Source organism: Fulmarus glacialis, unplaced genomic scaffold, assembly GCF_000690835.1.
Source record: "Fulmarus glacialis isolate BGI_N327 unplaced genomic scaffold, ASM69083v1 scaffold11706, whole genome shotgun sequence".
Classification (NCBI taxonomy): domain Eukaryota; kingdom Metazoa; phylum Chordata; class Aves; order Procellariiformes; family Procellariidae; genus Fulmarus; species Fulmarus glacialis.
Window position 1 is genome coordinate 3,790 of NW_009216248.1, and position 16,600 is coordinate 20,389.

At 37.5% G+C, this 16,600-nt stretch overlaps 1 protein-coding gene across 1 annotated transcript in view; it reads left to right on the forward strand.

Annotated features, from left to right (window-relative positions):
• Positions 1–13,104, forward strand: part of METAP2 (methionyl aminopeptidase 2) — a 16,887-nt gene extending 3,783 nt beyond the window's left edge. Inside the window, exons 4-12 of the mRNA XM_009579239.1 lie at positions 264–329; positions 672–774; positions 5,410–5,571; positions 7,298–7,479; positions 7,564–7,658; positions 7,747–7,843; positions 8,362–8,465; positions 10,948–11,063; positions 12,315–13,104. Of these exons, the coding sequence (XP_009577534.1) occupies positions 264–329; positions 672–774; positions 5,410–5,571; positions 7,298–7,479; positions 7,564–7,658; positions 7,747–7,843; positions 8,362–8,465; positions 10,948–11,063; positions 12,315–12,567 (1,178 nt within the window). The 3' untranslated portion in view covers positions 12,568–13,104. The remainder of the gene's footprint in view (positions 1–263; positions 330–671; positions 775–5,409; positions 5,572–7,297; positions 7,480–7,563; positions 7,659–7,746; positions 7,844–8,361; positions 8,466–10,947; positions 11,064–12,314) is intronic.
• The last annotated feature ends 3,496 nt before the right edge of the window (positions 13,105–16,600 follow it).

Below are 16,600 nucleotides of genomic sequence, written 5' to 3' on the forward strand. Positions count from 1 at the left end.
CTTTCCCTGAGCTGTTTTTTTTCTCTGTTCGGTGATATGTTTAAGTCATCAACTTTAGAAAGTATTTTCTTAGGTCTGTGTTTTGTGTAGGGACTGCAAATGCTAATGGTTTGGTGGCAGCTTCTAGCTGTCTTCTTTTAATTCATTAAATTCTGCAGTGAAAGAAGTGTTTCCAGATAGTCCGGATGGTTTTGTGTCTCATTCAAAATTCTTTGGTTCTTTAAGGTTATTTTGTGTTCACCTGAGCACTTTCTTTCCTGTAGATGGCGAGGGTGAAGGAGATGGAGCAACAGGGAAAAAGAAGAAGAAGAAGAAAAAGAAGAAAGGACGTAGGTATCAAGCACAAAAATAAAGATAGACTGCATGAATATTTGGTATAAGCATGTGTAAGTGCTGTTCTTGGCAGTTGAAACAAATTTTGGGGTACAGTTTGGGTTTGTAGGCTAAGTCTGGCTGAGTTTTCTTCTTTCTGGTATCCCTGAATGCCACCTTGAGCATTGGCCAAGTAGAGTCATATGAGGGCATTGTGATATGATGTTGTCCTGGCAGAAGCCCAAATTCTAGTAGGGGGATCTTAAATAACTTGTGCCGTTTAACTTTTTTAGTTGAAATAAGATACTTAGTATTTCCAGTGTACCATATGTAAAACTTTCTTAAATTATATTCAACAGCTAAGGTCCAGACAGATCCACCTTCTATTCCAATATGTGATCTATTTCCCAGCAACATATTCCCAAAGGGAGAAGAATGTGAATACCCACCAACACAAGATGGGTGAGTGTTTTAAGCTTAAAAAATAAATGCTGTCATGTGGATGTGCTGAATTGCAAAACTGTTAATGTACAACTAAATGGGCAAAATGAGTTGTAATGTGCCTTTTTCCCTTCCCCCGCCCCCCCCCTTTTTTTTCCCCCTCCAACTGGATCATCTAAGAACTTAATGAATAGAAGTCTTCAGGCCAGAAATGTTCCTCCTTCCCTACCCTTTTAATTAAGGCATAACCTGTATGAGCAGAATTGCCATGAGGCAGGGGACCTTGAGACCCTGGGGACCAACAAGTTTTCAATAGGCAGCTTGTAAGAAAAATATAGTCTGTATTAGAACTGAGTGAAGGTTTAAAATTTAGGGAGATGAGGCACTGTTATGCAACAGTTTTGGGGGACAACTAGATGTCAACTTCTTGTTATTTTTATTTATTTATTTTTTCATAGAGACATGTCAGTCTCAGAGTATGAGACAATTTAGTTTAAAAGCCGAAGTGGTGTATTCTGGACTTTGCCTCTCTTTGTTTGTATGAATATATAGTTATTATAACCTAAACTGTTTTTTATAATTCATAGTGAAGTGGGAATAATGTGCAATTTTACTAAACAAGCAACAGCTTCTAGTGGTTTACTGGAACAGAGATCTGCATCCTTATGTTTTCATAGGGTACTACTATTTCCTTATGCTTTGTTAGGAACTAGGATATACCAGCTTGAGTGAGTTTTCTGATTTTTTCCTACATGAAGTGTTGTGGAAGGTCATGTTTTACTCGGGGGGGCGGGAAGTGGGGAATGGAGTTAGCTTGAATTGCATGAAAATCTGAAAGAAAAGAACAAATATTACTGAAGACTTCCCAGGAAACTTTGAATCAAAACTCTGAAAAAATAGTTTAAACCGAAGGGAGGTTGGGGAGTAGATAAATATTTATATTTCTGAAAGCATTGTTTAGTTTTCAATGACTTTTTTTCAGAATCGAATTACTTTGAAACATTTATTGGTTGTTTAAAGTCAATGCCTGTTTGTAAGCAACGTAGTTAAGAGTCTAGTACATCCTATAAATTGTGTTCAGATATTCACAGATAATACAGTTTCATTTTTATGAGATTAAAATTTGGTTTTGAGGAAGCCTTTTCTTCTTTTTAATGACTTCAATTGGATCACAAGGTGTGCTCATATTTATTTATAAATCACTGCCTTGTTTGTATGCACAATATTAGCATGCTAATGAAGGACTTTCACAGGGTGGTCCTGATGGGCTGATCCAGAAGTGATGCTTTCATGCTTGAGTTAAGTGTTTGTCGGTACATGCATATGCCACATTCAGAAGGACGTGATTTAAGCAATCCAGGAAATTAGATTATAAATATCTTACGCATGTTCATAGTTTATTAACAAATGACACACTATTTTTACACCTCTGTTACGTATCCAGCTATTGAAGATTAAATGTTTTACTCTGGGTTCGCTACTATTCATTTGAAAGGAGAAAAAAAACCACAAACCAACAAAACCAAACTACCTTTTCTAACAGAATTTAAGTGGGGCATCTTTTCTGTACCAAGAATGTTCTGCTATGGAAGACGAATATACTCTTCTAAGGAACCTGAAATAGTTTCTTTATATATAATTTGCTTACACAAATACATGCTTAGTTTTGTTCCTAATTTAAATATTTAACTCTTATGATGCTACTTTAGCATTAAATTAGTAGCTGACATGAATGCTTGGGTATTTCCTATTCTGAATAATAGTTTCATTTTATATATCGGTGAAACATTTTTGTGCCGCTTCTCTTATTCATGCTGAGGTCAGTAGGGTTTTGTCTTTGATTTTTTAAAGAGTTGCACTTCTAATCTTAACTCTTGATGTCACATGCTTTCTAAAGGTACCTCTCAACAACCTAGAATAGTGTATTTTGCACAGGAAGTTGAACTAGAAGTGGGTATCGTTCAATTTTCAGGGGAAAAAATTGCAGAGAAACAGTTCTTCTATAGACAACAGACTAACAGCTTTAATGTTGTTATATCTTGGGTATTTAGTTCTGTTTGAAGGCTTGTGTTTTTTATTGAAGACACCTGATTTGAAATGATTTGAAATGACAGGGAGGGCGGAAAAGCTATAAGCAATATTTCATGATACACTGATTTTGTTAAAGTGGGATTAAGGAATTCTTGTCCCTGCCTGCTTGCTTCTGCCCCTGTGCTGTTATCTGAGTTAAAATAATCTGGGGGAGTTATTTTCTGGAATTCTTATCTCTGATCACTAAAATCTAGTTTACAGCACAATCCTATAAAGATTTGTACTAGTGAAAACCGGGGCTATGAACTGGAGTGAAAAGATGTGAACAAATGGCTTGGAGCAAGAGGAGAAGCTCTTAAGCTGATTTATGTGGTAGTCAGCACATTAGGAAACTCTCCTTGGAAAAGCTTGCTAGCTCATGTACCTGTTGGAGGACTTGATGTTTGGTGTGAGACCTTTATCTGATCAATTTTGATTTGATCCTGAAGTGCTTAGGCCCAAGCAGGATTTCTTGTCTCCTCTTTTCTTGAGCTCCCAGGTGGCAGTGATGCAGCTTTGGCAACAAAATGCTTTGGGTCTGATACAGTATTTTTAAATGGGGAGGCTATTTTGTCCCCCAGTTGTCTTGCATGGAGGTATGCAAATGCCGAAATACAGTAGGATAGAGTGAAGACGGCTTTCTTCCAGTTTGCTGGAGTTTGCACATAAGTCCATGACTGATGGCAGAGCAGCTGCCCAGACTGCGTCAGCAGCTCTTGCTACCGGAGGGTGTTCCCTGCTGGAATCCGGAGCAGTCTGAAAGGATCCTTGAGTCCCTCTCCCCACTGCTTTTCTGCAGTACACCTTTCCATCTTCTTGTGCCATGACTACTGTGCTGGCAGTAGTCTGATTTCCAAGTACAGTAAGGAGGCTTGGGTGTTGCAGCCTGTTGGTTTTTTGGGTTTTTTTGGCAGAATTTACCAGTGTTAAGGCAAATTTTAAGAGTAGCATGCATGATGCTTGCTATTGGAGCAAGAAAACTGCTCAGAAAAGTAAGCACAGGATTTCTCCTTTGCACTGTTGTTACTTTATCTGAAAAAGAGGAGGAAGTTCAAGGGAAACAAGCAAAAAGGTCTCAAAATATTTGGATCCTCTGGTCATCCTGAGAAAAATTTTATGGAATAGCCTGTTATTCTTCTTTATCTTTTCAACTCTGCTTTAGGATTGCAGGCCTCTTAACACTGTATAAATACTCCGTTCAAAATGCAGCAAAATTGCAGGGCATAGTCTCTTGGCTCACTCACACCTGTTTTTTGGCTGTGAAGGAAACTCTTAAGAGTGGAGCCAAGTTACATGTCTATGAAACGGGTAAGTAGCTACACTTCTGGATTTCAAAAAGTAATCCTTTAACTCTGCATATTCAGTTGTTTACTTAGAATCGGCTCGCGTACATAAAGGTAAAAGTTAATTTCTAAATTTGGAACTTTGGCATAGTTCAGCATCTTTGGTCCATCTTGTCCATGATCCCTTTTCTTTCATGACCCACCTACCAGGATGTGCAGCTGTGTATTGTTTTTAGTAGTGTTTGTCCTGCATAGCATGTACAGAGTTCTTTGAGTTATCACTAGGGTTTTTTGCTCTACTGATAACTTAGTCATTACAGGGCTCCAGCTTCATCATTTGAAGGGTATCTCTACTTTGTAGTCAGAAGAATTATCTTTTGGTTAAGTTCTGACAGTTGCTGGAGTGCTTCAATTACTTTTTTTTTTTTTTTCGCTTTCTTGGAACCTTAGTTGTATGGTTTCTTGCATAATTAAAAAAAATATTCAAAACTAATCTTATATTTGGTCTTATATTGAAAATTATTCTTGTATTTGTTTTATGAACCTACCAAAGAGCCAAAATGGTGGTTGTTCTCCTGGAACAAACGTTAATTCACCATCCAGCAAATTTAGAAGGTGACTTCCTGGCATGTGTCATAGTTACTATGCACTGTGTTAGGTGTTATTACCTAAATATTCTGAGGATGAGCGAAAGTAATACTGGAACTGCAAGCTCTTAAATTTTGAAGGAGCTTATTGTCTCTGTGTCAGTAACAGTTTCTGGGCCAAGCAGCTACATTACAGTGCTGAGATTCTTCTCCATACAGGAAAAGCACTGTCTGAATGAGTAAGGTTGTGCAAAAAATAAACTTTTTGCATGAGCAGATCACATTGCCCTGTTAAACTCACGGTAGAATTGCAGGCATTCATGTGAATTTTATATGCCTATTCTGTCTTTTTGAAAAGTATTATGCATCCTGCAAGTGCACGGCTTCCTCTGGGCTTTGGGGAGGGTTGGGAGGTAAGGCTTTTGAAAATGTGAAGGGAATAATACGGTTCATGGTCTAACTGAGTTAAATTTCTATGTATACACAATTACTTTTTTGTTGCAATGTTACTGCATTTCACAGATGCCAGTCTGTGGTGCTGATAGATTTTTATAGGCTTCCTTTATTCTGAAAGTTTTATAAATCAGGATCTTTTCTGTTGCACAGGGCAAGGTAGGCCTGACTGGTTAATAAACGCTTTGCAGGCTTTAGACAGAAGTTGTAATGACTACTGTGATTATAGTAACTTTTCATGATGCACTTTATGTATTTTGAAGGCGAACTGCTGCTTGGAGAACAACTAGCGAAGAAAAGAAAGCACTAGACCAAGCCAGTGAGGAAATCTGGAATGATTTTCGGGAGGCTGCAGAGGCACACAGACAAGTGAGGAAATACGTTATGAGCTGGATAAAACCTGGAATGACAATGATAGAAATCTGGTGAGGACACAGATCTTCTCAAAGACCTCTGCTGTAGATTTTTCTTCTTTCTCTAGAGGGGGAGGGATTTAGTCTCAATTTTGTGTGCTTGACTGTGTCATGAGTGTTGGGGGGATTTCTGTTTGAAATGTGCAACCAATATCCCCAATTATTTCCTTTAAGTTTCCTCTTACAACATATTCTTAGCTTATGCAGCTTTCCAGGGCCTGGGATTATACTGAATTTCAAACTAGGCTTACAGTTATGTTAAGTTATTTTGAGCACATGCTTGATTTTAATGTTCTGTGCCCTGGCTGCTGTTGCACGTAAGTTCTGCAAGCAGTGCTGAGAGAAGCAGCAATAGTGGTAGTAAACATCCTGGCTTTTGCCAGAATTGTCAGTGAAATGCTATGTGGACGAGCAGTGCAGGTGCAGTTTGAGCCTGGGAGTGGGCAAAGAGGCATAAAACAGCATGGCTGTGTACTCAGTCCAGGGCAGGAAGATTTTTGTCTATATTTAGTCTTCACTGACTGATGTTTCTGGAGAAACACAATTTTTTTGGTGTTGTTCTCAGTTGATAATCCATTTGCTCAGTTATTTCTTAAGATAAACATGAGTTTGATTAGGGTAAAGTTTAAAGAAATAATCAGCCTGGACTGATGCTCTTGACTCTTCCAACTATTCCTTTTTCTGTTCTTCAGTGCATCTAGAGTGAATGTCTACTGTCCAAGTACTGCACTGATCCAGGACAGTTTAGTTTCCAAAATCAGGTGTTTTCAGCCTGGTATGACTGAGGACTGTGCTGAAAAGAGTAGGATAGTGAGAAAGCTAATCAGAGCTGATTCCCAAGGTAACTGTGTGAGGATAACAGAAAAAAATAATACACCATCAGGGAAAGTGGAAGGAAGACAGCTGCCTTAATAATCACTAGTCTGGCTGAAACTAATCTGTCATACTGAATTATACAGTTTGACTGTTACAAGCAATAATTTCTTCAAAACATGACTTTTCTTCCTAAAGTACCTCAGGCTATGGGGACTCTCTCCTTTTACCAGATTGCTATGAGCGAATAGCTTGCTTAAATAAAATGAGAGTATGGCGCACTGATGCGAGCTGCAGTTTACATCGTTCACTGCCACTATAGGAGTATTCACTGGAGGACATGTATCTCTAGTTTTCCAGTAGCTAACAGCTTGAGAGTAGACAAAAACCAAGAACAAATGCTAGTCTTGTAAGGTTTTATTTTATCAGTTATCGCTTAAATTAAAAAAAATATTATTATCCTTCTTTAATTAGAAATTTCTTTGTAAGTGAGGACTATACCATTGCTTTTTTTTTTCTTTTTCTTTTTTCCTTTTTAATCCCAGTAATTGAGAAAATGGATTTAGTTTGCCTAAACTTTAGTTGTATAACCTCTGCTGCTCAGGAAGAATGGGTTAAATGTAGCTTGTAAAGGATGGATATTTTAAATTTAAAGTAAAAACACTAGTGAAGTATTCAAGTTTGCCCAAGAAAGGGTAGAAGAAACACCACCAAGAACTGAAGATTGTTATGTTGTACTTATGTTTTTCAGTCTAGGGTCTCCTTCTAGTTAGCATACAAGTAGTTTAAGATTTCAAATTAAAACATTTGCTTGAATATTTTTCTGAGGTTTTGTTCTTGCATTGATATATTTGAAGTTGTCATAAGAAATATTAATGACAACTGTCGCATTCTTTTTTTCTTCTCCCTCCCCTCTGCCTTTTAGTGAAAAACTAGAAGACTGCTCACGTAAGCTGATAAAGGAAAATGGTTTAAATGCAGGTCTTGCATTTCCTACTGGGTGCTCTCTGAATAATTGTGCCGCCCACTACACTCCCAATGCTGGAGATCCAACAGTCCTGCAGTACGACGATATTTGCAAAATAGATTTTGGGACACATATTAGTGGTTAGTTTTCATTTATGAATTAAAACTTTGAGAACATTCTTCAGTGCAAAGCCTATGAAGCTAATTAACTTCTGCTGATTTCAGGTCGTATTATTGACTGTGCTTTTACAGTCACATTCAATCCAAAATATGACAGACTATTACAAGCTGTAAAGGATGCCACAAATACTGGAATAAAGGTATGATCATTATGGAAGTCATTTACCAAGTCTTTTGTAGTAAACTTTGCAATTATTTTCCATTTCTATTTGTACTTAATATTTTCAGTGTGCTGGAATAGATGTACGTCTCTGTGATGTGGGGGAGGCCATACAAGAAGTTATGGAGTCTTATGAGGTTGAAATTGATGGCAAAACATACCAAGGCAAGTTCTTTTCTTTATATAAGGATAGTTGCTCTTAGAGTACATGTATTTGTACAAATATTGATTTATTTGTATCGTATTGAAAAGACCTCTGTACTAGAAGTATGGTATGAGTGACTTGCATAAATATGTGTTTCTGGCTGGCTTGCCATTCCTCTAGATGAATGTTCTTGGCTTATCCTTCCTAGTATTGTATCTTTAACAGATAAGATGAAGGCTAAGCAACCGTTTCAAAATGCACAAATTATTTGATACCTGCTGTTTGGCTTTATTAATAAACTTCTGTTACTGTTGGAGTTGCTCATCTTTAATAATGAAGTTTTGATATAGCATACAAAACTCACTTGTGTCTTGGCTGGAATTTGTACAAGATGTGTGGATAGTTTTGTGTTTAGTTCCTCTGCGCTATGATGAGTCACTTTTGTACTTTGTACTTAGTATGAGCTAACAAACCAAATTGCTTTTAAGGGTTTAACATGTTAGAAAATTGCCTGTAATGTTAATGTTTTCTTCAAAAGTGAAACCAATTCGCAATTTGAATGGACACTCGATTGGGCCATATAGGATACATGCTGGAAAAACGGTGCCCATTGTGAAAGGAGGAGAAGCCACAAGAATGGAGGTAAATGGAGTTCTTAAATCTTTCTGTTAAGCTTCCCCAACTGTCACTGCAAGAATAATATTTCCTGTGCAGTCCTAATATGTGGTATTTGTGATCCTGGTGGATAATAGCAGCAGAGGAAAAACTTTGCTGTACTTTGTAGTGTTCCTGTAAAGGAGTGATCACTCTTGTTTCATCTCAGCAGCTTCTCCATTTAGCCCTGGAGTGTCCTGGTATCTAACACTTTCTGAAATTGAAGCCTTGGAACCCTGCTATTTTAAAAAAAAGAAAAAACACCACCAAACAACAACAAAAAAAAACCCTTGAAATCTGAATTGCCTTAGTGATGCTTACAGAAACTCTTGCATATTTATTTCTCAATGCATATGCGTTACTTAAATGCAGTGTTGGAATGTTGCACTTGGGAGCAGGGAAAAGGACAGGAATTCAGATTTTGGGGTGAACTTGAGGGACCACAGTTTTCCTGAAAGATGTCTGGACTTGCCAGTCATTCACACTTCCCTTGTTTGTTCACTTTGTAATTAAAAAGACAAAATAATAATCTTCTCAAGAACTACCTGAGCAAATATTTCTGTGGTGTTGTAGCTTTGGATGACTTTTTGCAAGTACAGTTAGATATGATATCTGTCTTGAAAAGCTTCCAGTTCAGTTTTTCTTCGCATATTCAAAATAATTAAGCATATTTCTAGTTAATGTGAGAGGCTAGATGGAAGATGTTGTTTGAATAGCATTTTGGAGCAGGGGAAGAGAAATTGCTGCTGTACGCGATGTAGCAAACTATGCCAATTGGAAAGGCAGTATTAAAATATGTAACCTGAGATTTAGCCACTATTTTGATGTAAGCTTGTGTTCTAACAAGATAAGGCTTATTTAAAAGATTGGTAATGAGATAAGAAGCTTTTAATTTCATTCTAAGCCTGATCACTGATCAGCAATGATCACTAGTAAGCCTATCAGAGTAAGTAAGACTTGTAAGAGCTGAATAGGGACAGGTGTGGTCTGGACAGGATTGTTTTTTGAGGTAGGCTCACTCTCATCACCCAAAACTTAATTGTTGATCACCTTGTTAATGATGTGAGCAAAAATATACGAAGTTTTAACTGTCATCTTATCTATAGGAGTGTCCAAAGTGATTAAAGAGTATTGGAAAAGGAAGGTAGAATAAACTTGTCTGCCCTTCTCATTTTAGCTTAGTGAATGATTAGGTCTTGTATATCATCCATCATCAGTATCTTACTAGTATAAAGAACACTTAAGTTTTAAGCAAATCCTTCTTAAAGATTTCAGAGCTTTGAGATTGTTTTAACTGAACATCCAGACACTGGGGAGAAGACATTTTTTAATTTCTTAAGCTTCTGTAGGTTACTTAGGACATAATCCTACATCGTTAAAGACAGTGAGTTTTGCCAATGAAGAATGTGGAGCATAGCCAAACTCTTGCTGTACTGTGCTAATCATAGTATCAAACTGCAATCCAATGAGTTTTTTGTGACAGAGAGAAATACAGCCTCTGACGATCCTTATTCTGAAAAAGTGGGTGTAAGTGAATTTTTTTGTGGCATTGTGTGGGTTTTTTTGTGGTTTTGTGTTTTGGGTTTTTTTGTTTTGTTTTGGTTTTTTTTTAATGAAATCAGTTGAATATTCAGGGGCATCTTTAAGAGTTTGTCTTAAATTTGAAGCCTGTGTTACTGCTTTTCATATGGCTTCTTATTTTTGGGTTGTGACTTTCAAAGTAGTTTAATAAACTGAAAAACCCAGCTCCCGCTGCCTGCTAATGTTTGATGCCCTATCTTGTTAAGTCCCTTTCACAGTCCTACCGTTAAGGATATGTGAATGCACTTGGCAGAAATGAGTTTATATAATGGCATTTCAGTATGTTCTTGGCTAGAATTTTGATAATGCCCTTGCAGATATATATCACCTTCATTTCTTGAAGAAATTCATCTTGTGGAGTGGAAATGAGCAGGTTAAGGGTTTATACTAGCAGCTGTTACCAGAAAATTCTTGCAGAAATTGAGCAGAAAGTTCTTCAGTGCAGTAAGTCTCTGTAATCAACATCTCTTTGCTATGTCTAAATTATACATTTGCTAGGACTTCTATCTGAATAGCAAGGGAGAATTACTTCCAGTTAGCAAATGTTTTGCAGCAGAACGTAGTTTCTTAGCTATGTTAGATGTATGCTTTGACAATGTTTTAACTACAATGAATTTGAGAAATTGTGACTAGAAACATGCTGATATTTATGGCTTGAAACAAATAAAATGGTACTAACAAAAATAGCTGATGATTTGGAGATGTCTGTAACTTTACTGTGTGAAATCTCTGTATTGAATTTTTTTCTACATTGATTTTGGTGATTGAATCTCTTCACATTTAATTACTTGTATTCAGAAGTTGTTATACTGAGATCATTATATCAGGATGGCCCAATGTCACTTATTTTCATATTGCAACATGTTCCCTTTCTTTTTTCTCTCCTTAGGAAGGTGAAATATATGCTATAGAAACCTTCGGTAGCACAGGAAAAGGTGTTGTTCATGATGATATGGAGTGTTCTCATTATATGAAGAACTTTGATGTTGGGCATGTGCCAATAAGGTTGGATTTTGTTGTTGTTTTTTGTTGGTATATTGTGCTAGAGCTACCACCCTCTTAGGGTTCAAATTTGATACAATGCAGGTTCTTCACTAATTAATAAGGCTCTCAGAGGACTTGAAGGGTGGTGTTAGCAATGTTCTTGTTGTGAAATACGCTCTGATTGTAAATCTGGAGCAATATGGAATTATTCCAAAGAATCTGGAAATGGAGAAAATACATTATTATGTCTTCAGAAATCTAGGTTGTTTTTTAACAATCTTCCTATCATTAGTAATTTTTTATAATTAATTATATATAGATTATGTTTGTATATTAGTCTATATAGTAAACATACAGGTTTTTTTTTTAAGTCAACATCTGTATTATGGTGGCGTGCCACAATCTTTGTCTTAGTGCTGTTCCCAGAATATATCAAACTATTCATGTCATCTGTTTTGTTTGTATGGATATTTTGTGGGTTTTAAGTTATTGTTTCAGCATATTGCTATAAATGAAATAGATTATTAATTTTCAGTTTTCACTGGGATTGCATTTTGGCATTTCTAGGAGTGCAGCATATTTTGTGAAGTGAAGGTTATTATGATTAGAAACAGAGCAGGCAGACATGCTTTTCCAGATAGTTCTATTTTGTCTCCATAGAACAATCTAGTAATATGAAAAAGGCGAGGGGGTGGAGAATTAGCCTAAGGGTTGGAAAGGAACTGCTTATGTTTGGAAATAAGTTTATTTCTTAGCAGATCTATAAATCTCCAATTTTTATGCTTATATATTGTAAGAAGGATGAATAAAAAGCTTACCAAGTATTTGACTTCGGAAGTAAAACTTCAGAGTTTTAAGCCAACAAGCTTACGCCTAAATCAGCTCAGATTATTAATCACTTTGGATCAGGAAGAATTCTGTTTTTCTTTATAAAATGAATCATCCTTTTATTATTTATTATTCCTGTCACTGCGTTTAGTTTTGCTTGCGTAGTTAGATGCAAGTATGTTCACAATCTAACTTCTGCTATTTGAAATGGATGGCCAGTGTGTTTGGCAGCATTCAGATTTGTTTAGAAGGGTATCTTTTTGCAGGAGGAAAATGCACTTTCTTTTGTGAACAGAACACCTGATTGATGTAGAAAGACATTCCAAGATGTCTTAAAATACCTTGAAATCTAACCTTTTTCTTAATTGGTGTGGTTTATTTCTGTAGTGAAGGCTTGCTGGTGATACCTCTTTCTTCTCAAACATGTTTTTCTTTTTTTTTCAGGCTTCCAAGAGCAAAACACTTGCTAAATGTTATCAATGAAAACTTTGGTACTCTTGCCTTCTGCCGGAGATGGCTCGATCGCCTGGGAGAGAGTAAATACCTAATGGCATTGAAGAACCTGTGTGACTTGGGTATAGTGGATCCGTATCCTCCCTTATGCGACATTAAAGGCTCATACACAGCACAGTTTGAGCACACTATACTGTTGCGCCCAACGTGCAAGGAGGTTGTCAGCAGAGGAGATGACTACTAAACTCAAATCCACCTCAGCACCTTTATACTCTAGGCTTTGTTGGAACATACTATACCAGAATTAATTTGCAACATATTGTCTGTTTAACAGTGGACTGATGTAATACTTTCCATATTTGGAAAGGAAGGAATTTAATCAAAGGCAAGTCTTCTAATGTAACTAACCAAGGAAAAAGCTTTCAGGCCTTTAGAAATATTTCAAAAGTTACTTATTTTTTCTGTTCAGGGAAATACGTGCTATAAAGCTCAATTTTTAGTTTGGAATGAGTTATACATTTTGTTTTGAACATTTATGATAAAAGATGCTTTTCAAATATTTATATTACCATATTCCTACTTGAATGCTTTGAATGACTACACCTGATTTCTGCGCCCAAGTCCTCTATGGTATTGCCTTTTAAACTTCCTGGAATCCATTTTGTAAAAAATAAAGACAAATTTTCAGATCTAAAAATATATATACTTTTTCGAAGTCTGGTTATGATTCTGGTCAGGAGTCTACTGGGAAACCGCTCTATTAAATATTTTACAAACTTGATTTGCCATTTCTTGTCTTGAAACTGGACCTGTCTTAACTTTAATATGAAACTTTGCCTTTTAATGCTTATTTAAATAGTCTTGTCAGTGCTGGGATACAGGACAAGAAGTCATCAACTGTTTGCAGGACAGAATGTGACTTCAGTAGAGATGCGTGGTGTGATTTGTTTTTTGGAGTGCCAGTCTTTGGCTTAGACTTTAGCTGTATTTGGAACTTGTCAAATGCTTAAGTACACGTGAGGTTGGACAAGTTGTGGGGACAATGAAAACATGAATTTATTTTGGAGTGTTGGAAGTTCTTCCATACAGGCAAACTAGTCTGGAGTATTTGATGTTTTCTTGACATAAGAGGTCATTATCTGTCTTCCCACTGCAGTGAATCTGATTGGTGAATCTCATTTGTAAAGGTGAATTAAATCCCATGGCTCTTCAGGCCTAGATGCCATATGTCTTCCAGTGCTGTATATTTATCTCATGACTTGCATATTAAAATTTTACGTAGTTACTGGTAACAAAAACAACAGCTTCTTTAACAGGTCAATAACAGTGCCTTAAACTGCGTAGGAAACAGAGGCACTTCACTTGCTCCTTTATAGTGACAGCATGTGTTCATTTATAGAGGAGTTCATATTAATTTAGAAATACCACTTCTTTCCCCCTCTGTCTTTGGGTAAAAGCTGCAGTTTGTCCTTTAGAATTCCGGTATGTGAGCTGCAGTTTAGAGGGGAGCAGTGTTATGTACTGCCTACAGTTTAAAAATAGATATTGGTGGGGTTTTTTTTCCTGTTTGTAAGTATTATTTAAACTTAGTACTGCTTGTAGAAATGGATTTAATAGGATACTGAAATGTGTATTTCTATGTTGCTGTTTGGGAGTCTTGGCATCCCAGCAATGAATTTTTAAGTAATTTATGCAGCTGTGTGGGCATGTGTGTCTCAGCTTCCAAACAAGCAGTAGCTAGTGTATGCACTTGTGCATTGCAAAGGAAGAGCTGGCACTTGAAAGGATCTGTGATGAACAGGGTAGAATTAATGGTTTCCAGCTTGCTTACCCTCTTTTGGTAACGAGCCTGGTTACTACAGATTCTGCTAGAAACAAGCAAGACAAATATGCTTTGGTTCTCAGCCTCTTACCCACTAATTCCAGACTTCTGTCTATAAAGATAGCCGGTTAGTAGCTCAGTGGCACTTGATACTGTTCCAACAGCTTAAGGCGTTTTTATCTTCACTGGTGGTTACTTCAAGAACACTTAGTATTACGGATCAATGATTTGTTTTCCTCCCTTTGTCTTTTCTTTTACCTGAACATAATAGGAAGATCCAGACTAGCAGAGCTACCTTGGACTATGGCCTATTCTTTTAACTTCTTAACTTACTGGCTGCTTGCTAATTCACATATGGAAGCTGATAATCATGCATAACAAATTGTGGAGGAGGTGCCTCAGAAAAATACTTGCAGAACATGACGATTATTTGTTGCCATTAAATTTAATCGGGTTTGTCTGGACACACGCTTCCTGTGCTGCTGACCATCCTGCATTTACACCTGTCAGTATAGAAGGCAAGCCCTATTTCCACCTCCTTCTTGCACCTTGCATTTAAAAAAAAAAAAAAAAAAATTCCTCTATTGCTTTCATGCTCTTTAGGCTGCCTTTTCCTGTTGCTGTAAGTGTAGTCATAAAGTCCTGGCCATGCTGTCTGATAACTGGACCATACTGTCTTGTCACTTGACAAAGTCAAAAGTTTATCAAAGACTTTTGAGCCAGATACTGAAGTCTGTCTTCCTCAAATACCCAGGAGATGGGGATCATCTTGTTTCTCAAGTATGTGCAGCACCAGAAATAGTAATAGTTTTTGCAGAGAGTATGTTTATTAGAGGTGCCAGAGAGTTTGGACCTACTTTGCAGGGTTTTTCCTTCATGCAGACATGTCATTACAGAATGTACAGCTTGACTTCGTATGATCTGTCCTTTTGATGAAGGTATGGCCTAAGATTTTCCTAACCAGGAGACTAATTTTAGACTCAAACAACATGCTTCTCCTCTTAGATGTGGGGTTTTTTGTGTTTTGTTTTGTTGTTGTGTGTTTTTTTTTTCCTCTCCCTGCTTTTTGATCACCTGCTCGAGTAAGTCTTCAACCTAATTAAGTCTTCTGTTAATTTCATGGAGCCTTGTACCAGTTTTCTGACTGTAAAATGGCAAAGTTACGTTGTCTTGTGTTCAAGTGCATTAGCAGCCCCCTAACGCGGTGCATGTGCTCACTGGGGGCAGGAGGCACTGTCAGCTTGCGGGAGTCTTTCCCAGGCTGTTGAAATGTTTAAAGCCTGTCCCCTCTACCTGTAGGAAAGCAGCAGGATGAGGCAGAAACGTGACTGCAGCTTGCAAAAGCAAAGCGAACTTGACTTTGTCCCAAAAGCTCTATTGCATTAAGAGTTTAGGTGAAAGCTTCTAGCAGTTGCCAAGAAAGCGACTGCCTGCAGCAAACGGCGCGTGCTGGAGCTGCCCTGGCGCTTCCCCTTGGGCAGCGTGCCCCTCGGCTGGAGCGGGGCGCGGGACCGCGCAGGGCGGGAGGCCCGAGTCGAATGTCTTCTACAGCCTGGGATGGGGAAAACGGGGCTGGTGGGGACAAACGCAGCCAGCCATAACGTGGAAGTCTTGCGTGGAGGGATGGGCTTTGTCGTCTTTGTTTCTGAAAGCTGCTGCAGCATGGGTACTCTGTGGAAAAGAAAAAATTTTCGTAAAACTAGAAGCGCTTTCCCTCTAAAGGATACACTTTACTGCTTTTACTTGAATTGGAGGTAGTAGTATTCAAAGTCACAGGTCTCCTGTTTAAAAACATCAGCTTGTGTATTGATGGTAGATTTCCTTGGAGTTTTGCATTTCACATTTTGGCTTAAAAATACCACCTTACTAGAAAGATCAGGGGTTTCCCTTTTTAGTGGCAGATTTTATTAAAAATGGAAATAAACTTGGTGCTAAGTAGCAATTGTAAGGTATATCCTTGGGTATGTACTCTTCTACTTCAGACTCTAGCTTGTGAAATAACGAAGCAGTTCTAGCACTAGCTTTGTGGAAGCTGCTGTGTAACAACCTAGCTTGCATGGGAGCAGGCATTTTAAGTGTGAGTATTAACTGTAACTTTCCAAAGAGGAGGCCGAAATAGGACATCTGGGGAGGGAGATAAAGTTGCTGTTTTAGTGAGAAAACAGCTGTTGCGTCTTCCAACTTCATTCTGTCATATTACGTTCAGTAAATCAAAATAATATTACCTAAAAGTACAAAAACAGTAAGATGGTATCATGGGAAGTTAATGATGCGATATGTAAACATGACTGGAATTTGTTCATTTGATTTTTACTGGTGGTGTTTGGAGGTAGAGGAACTTTGCCAAATCCTACTTACTTCAAATATTTTTCTTACAGGAAGCAAGAAGAGAGTTAGGCTTTTTATAGTTAATCATTTGCCAGGATTTTACACTTCCAGCTTGTTGGTACTCGGC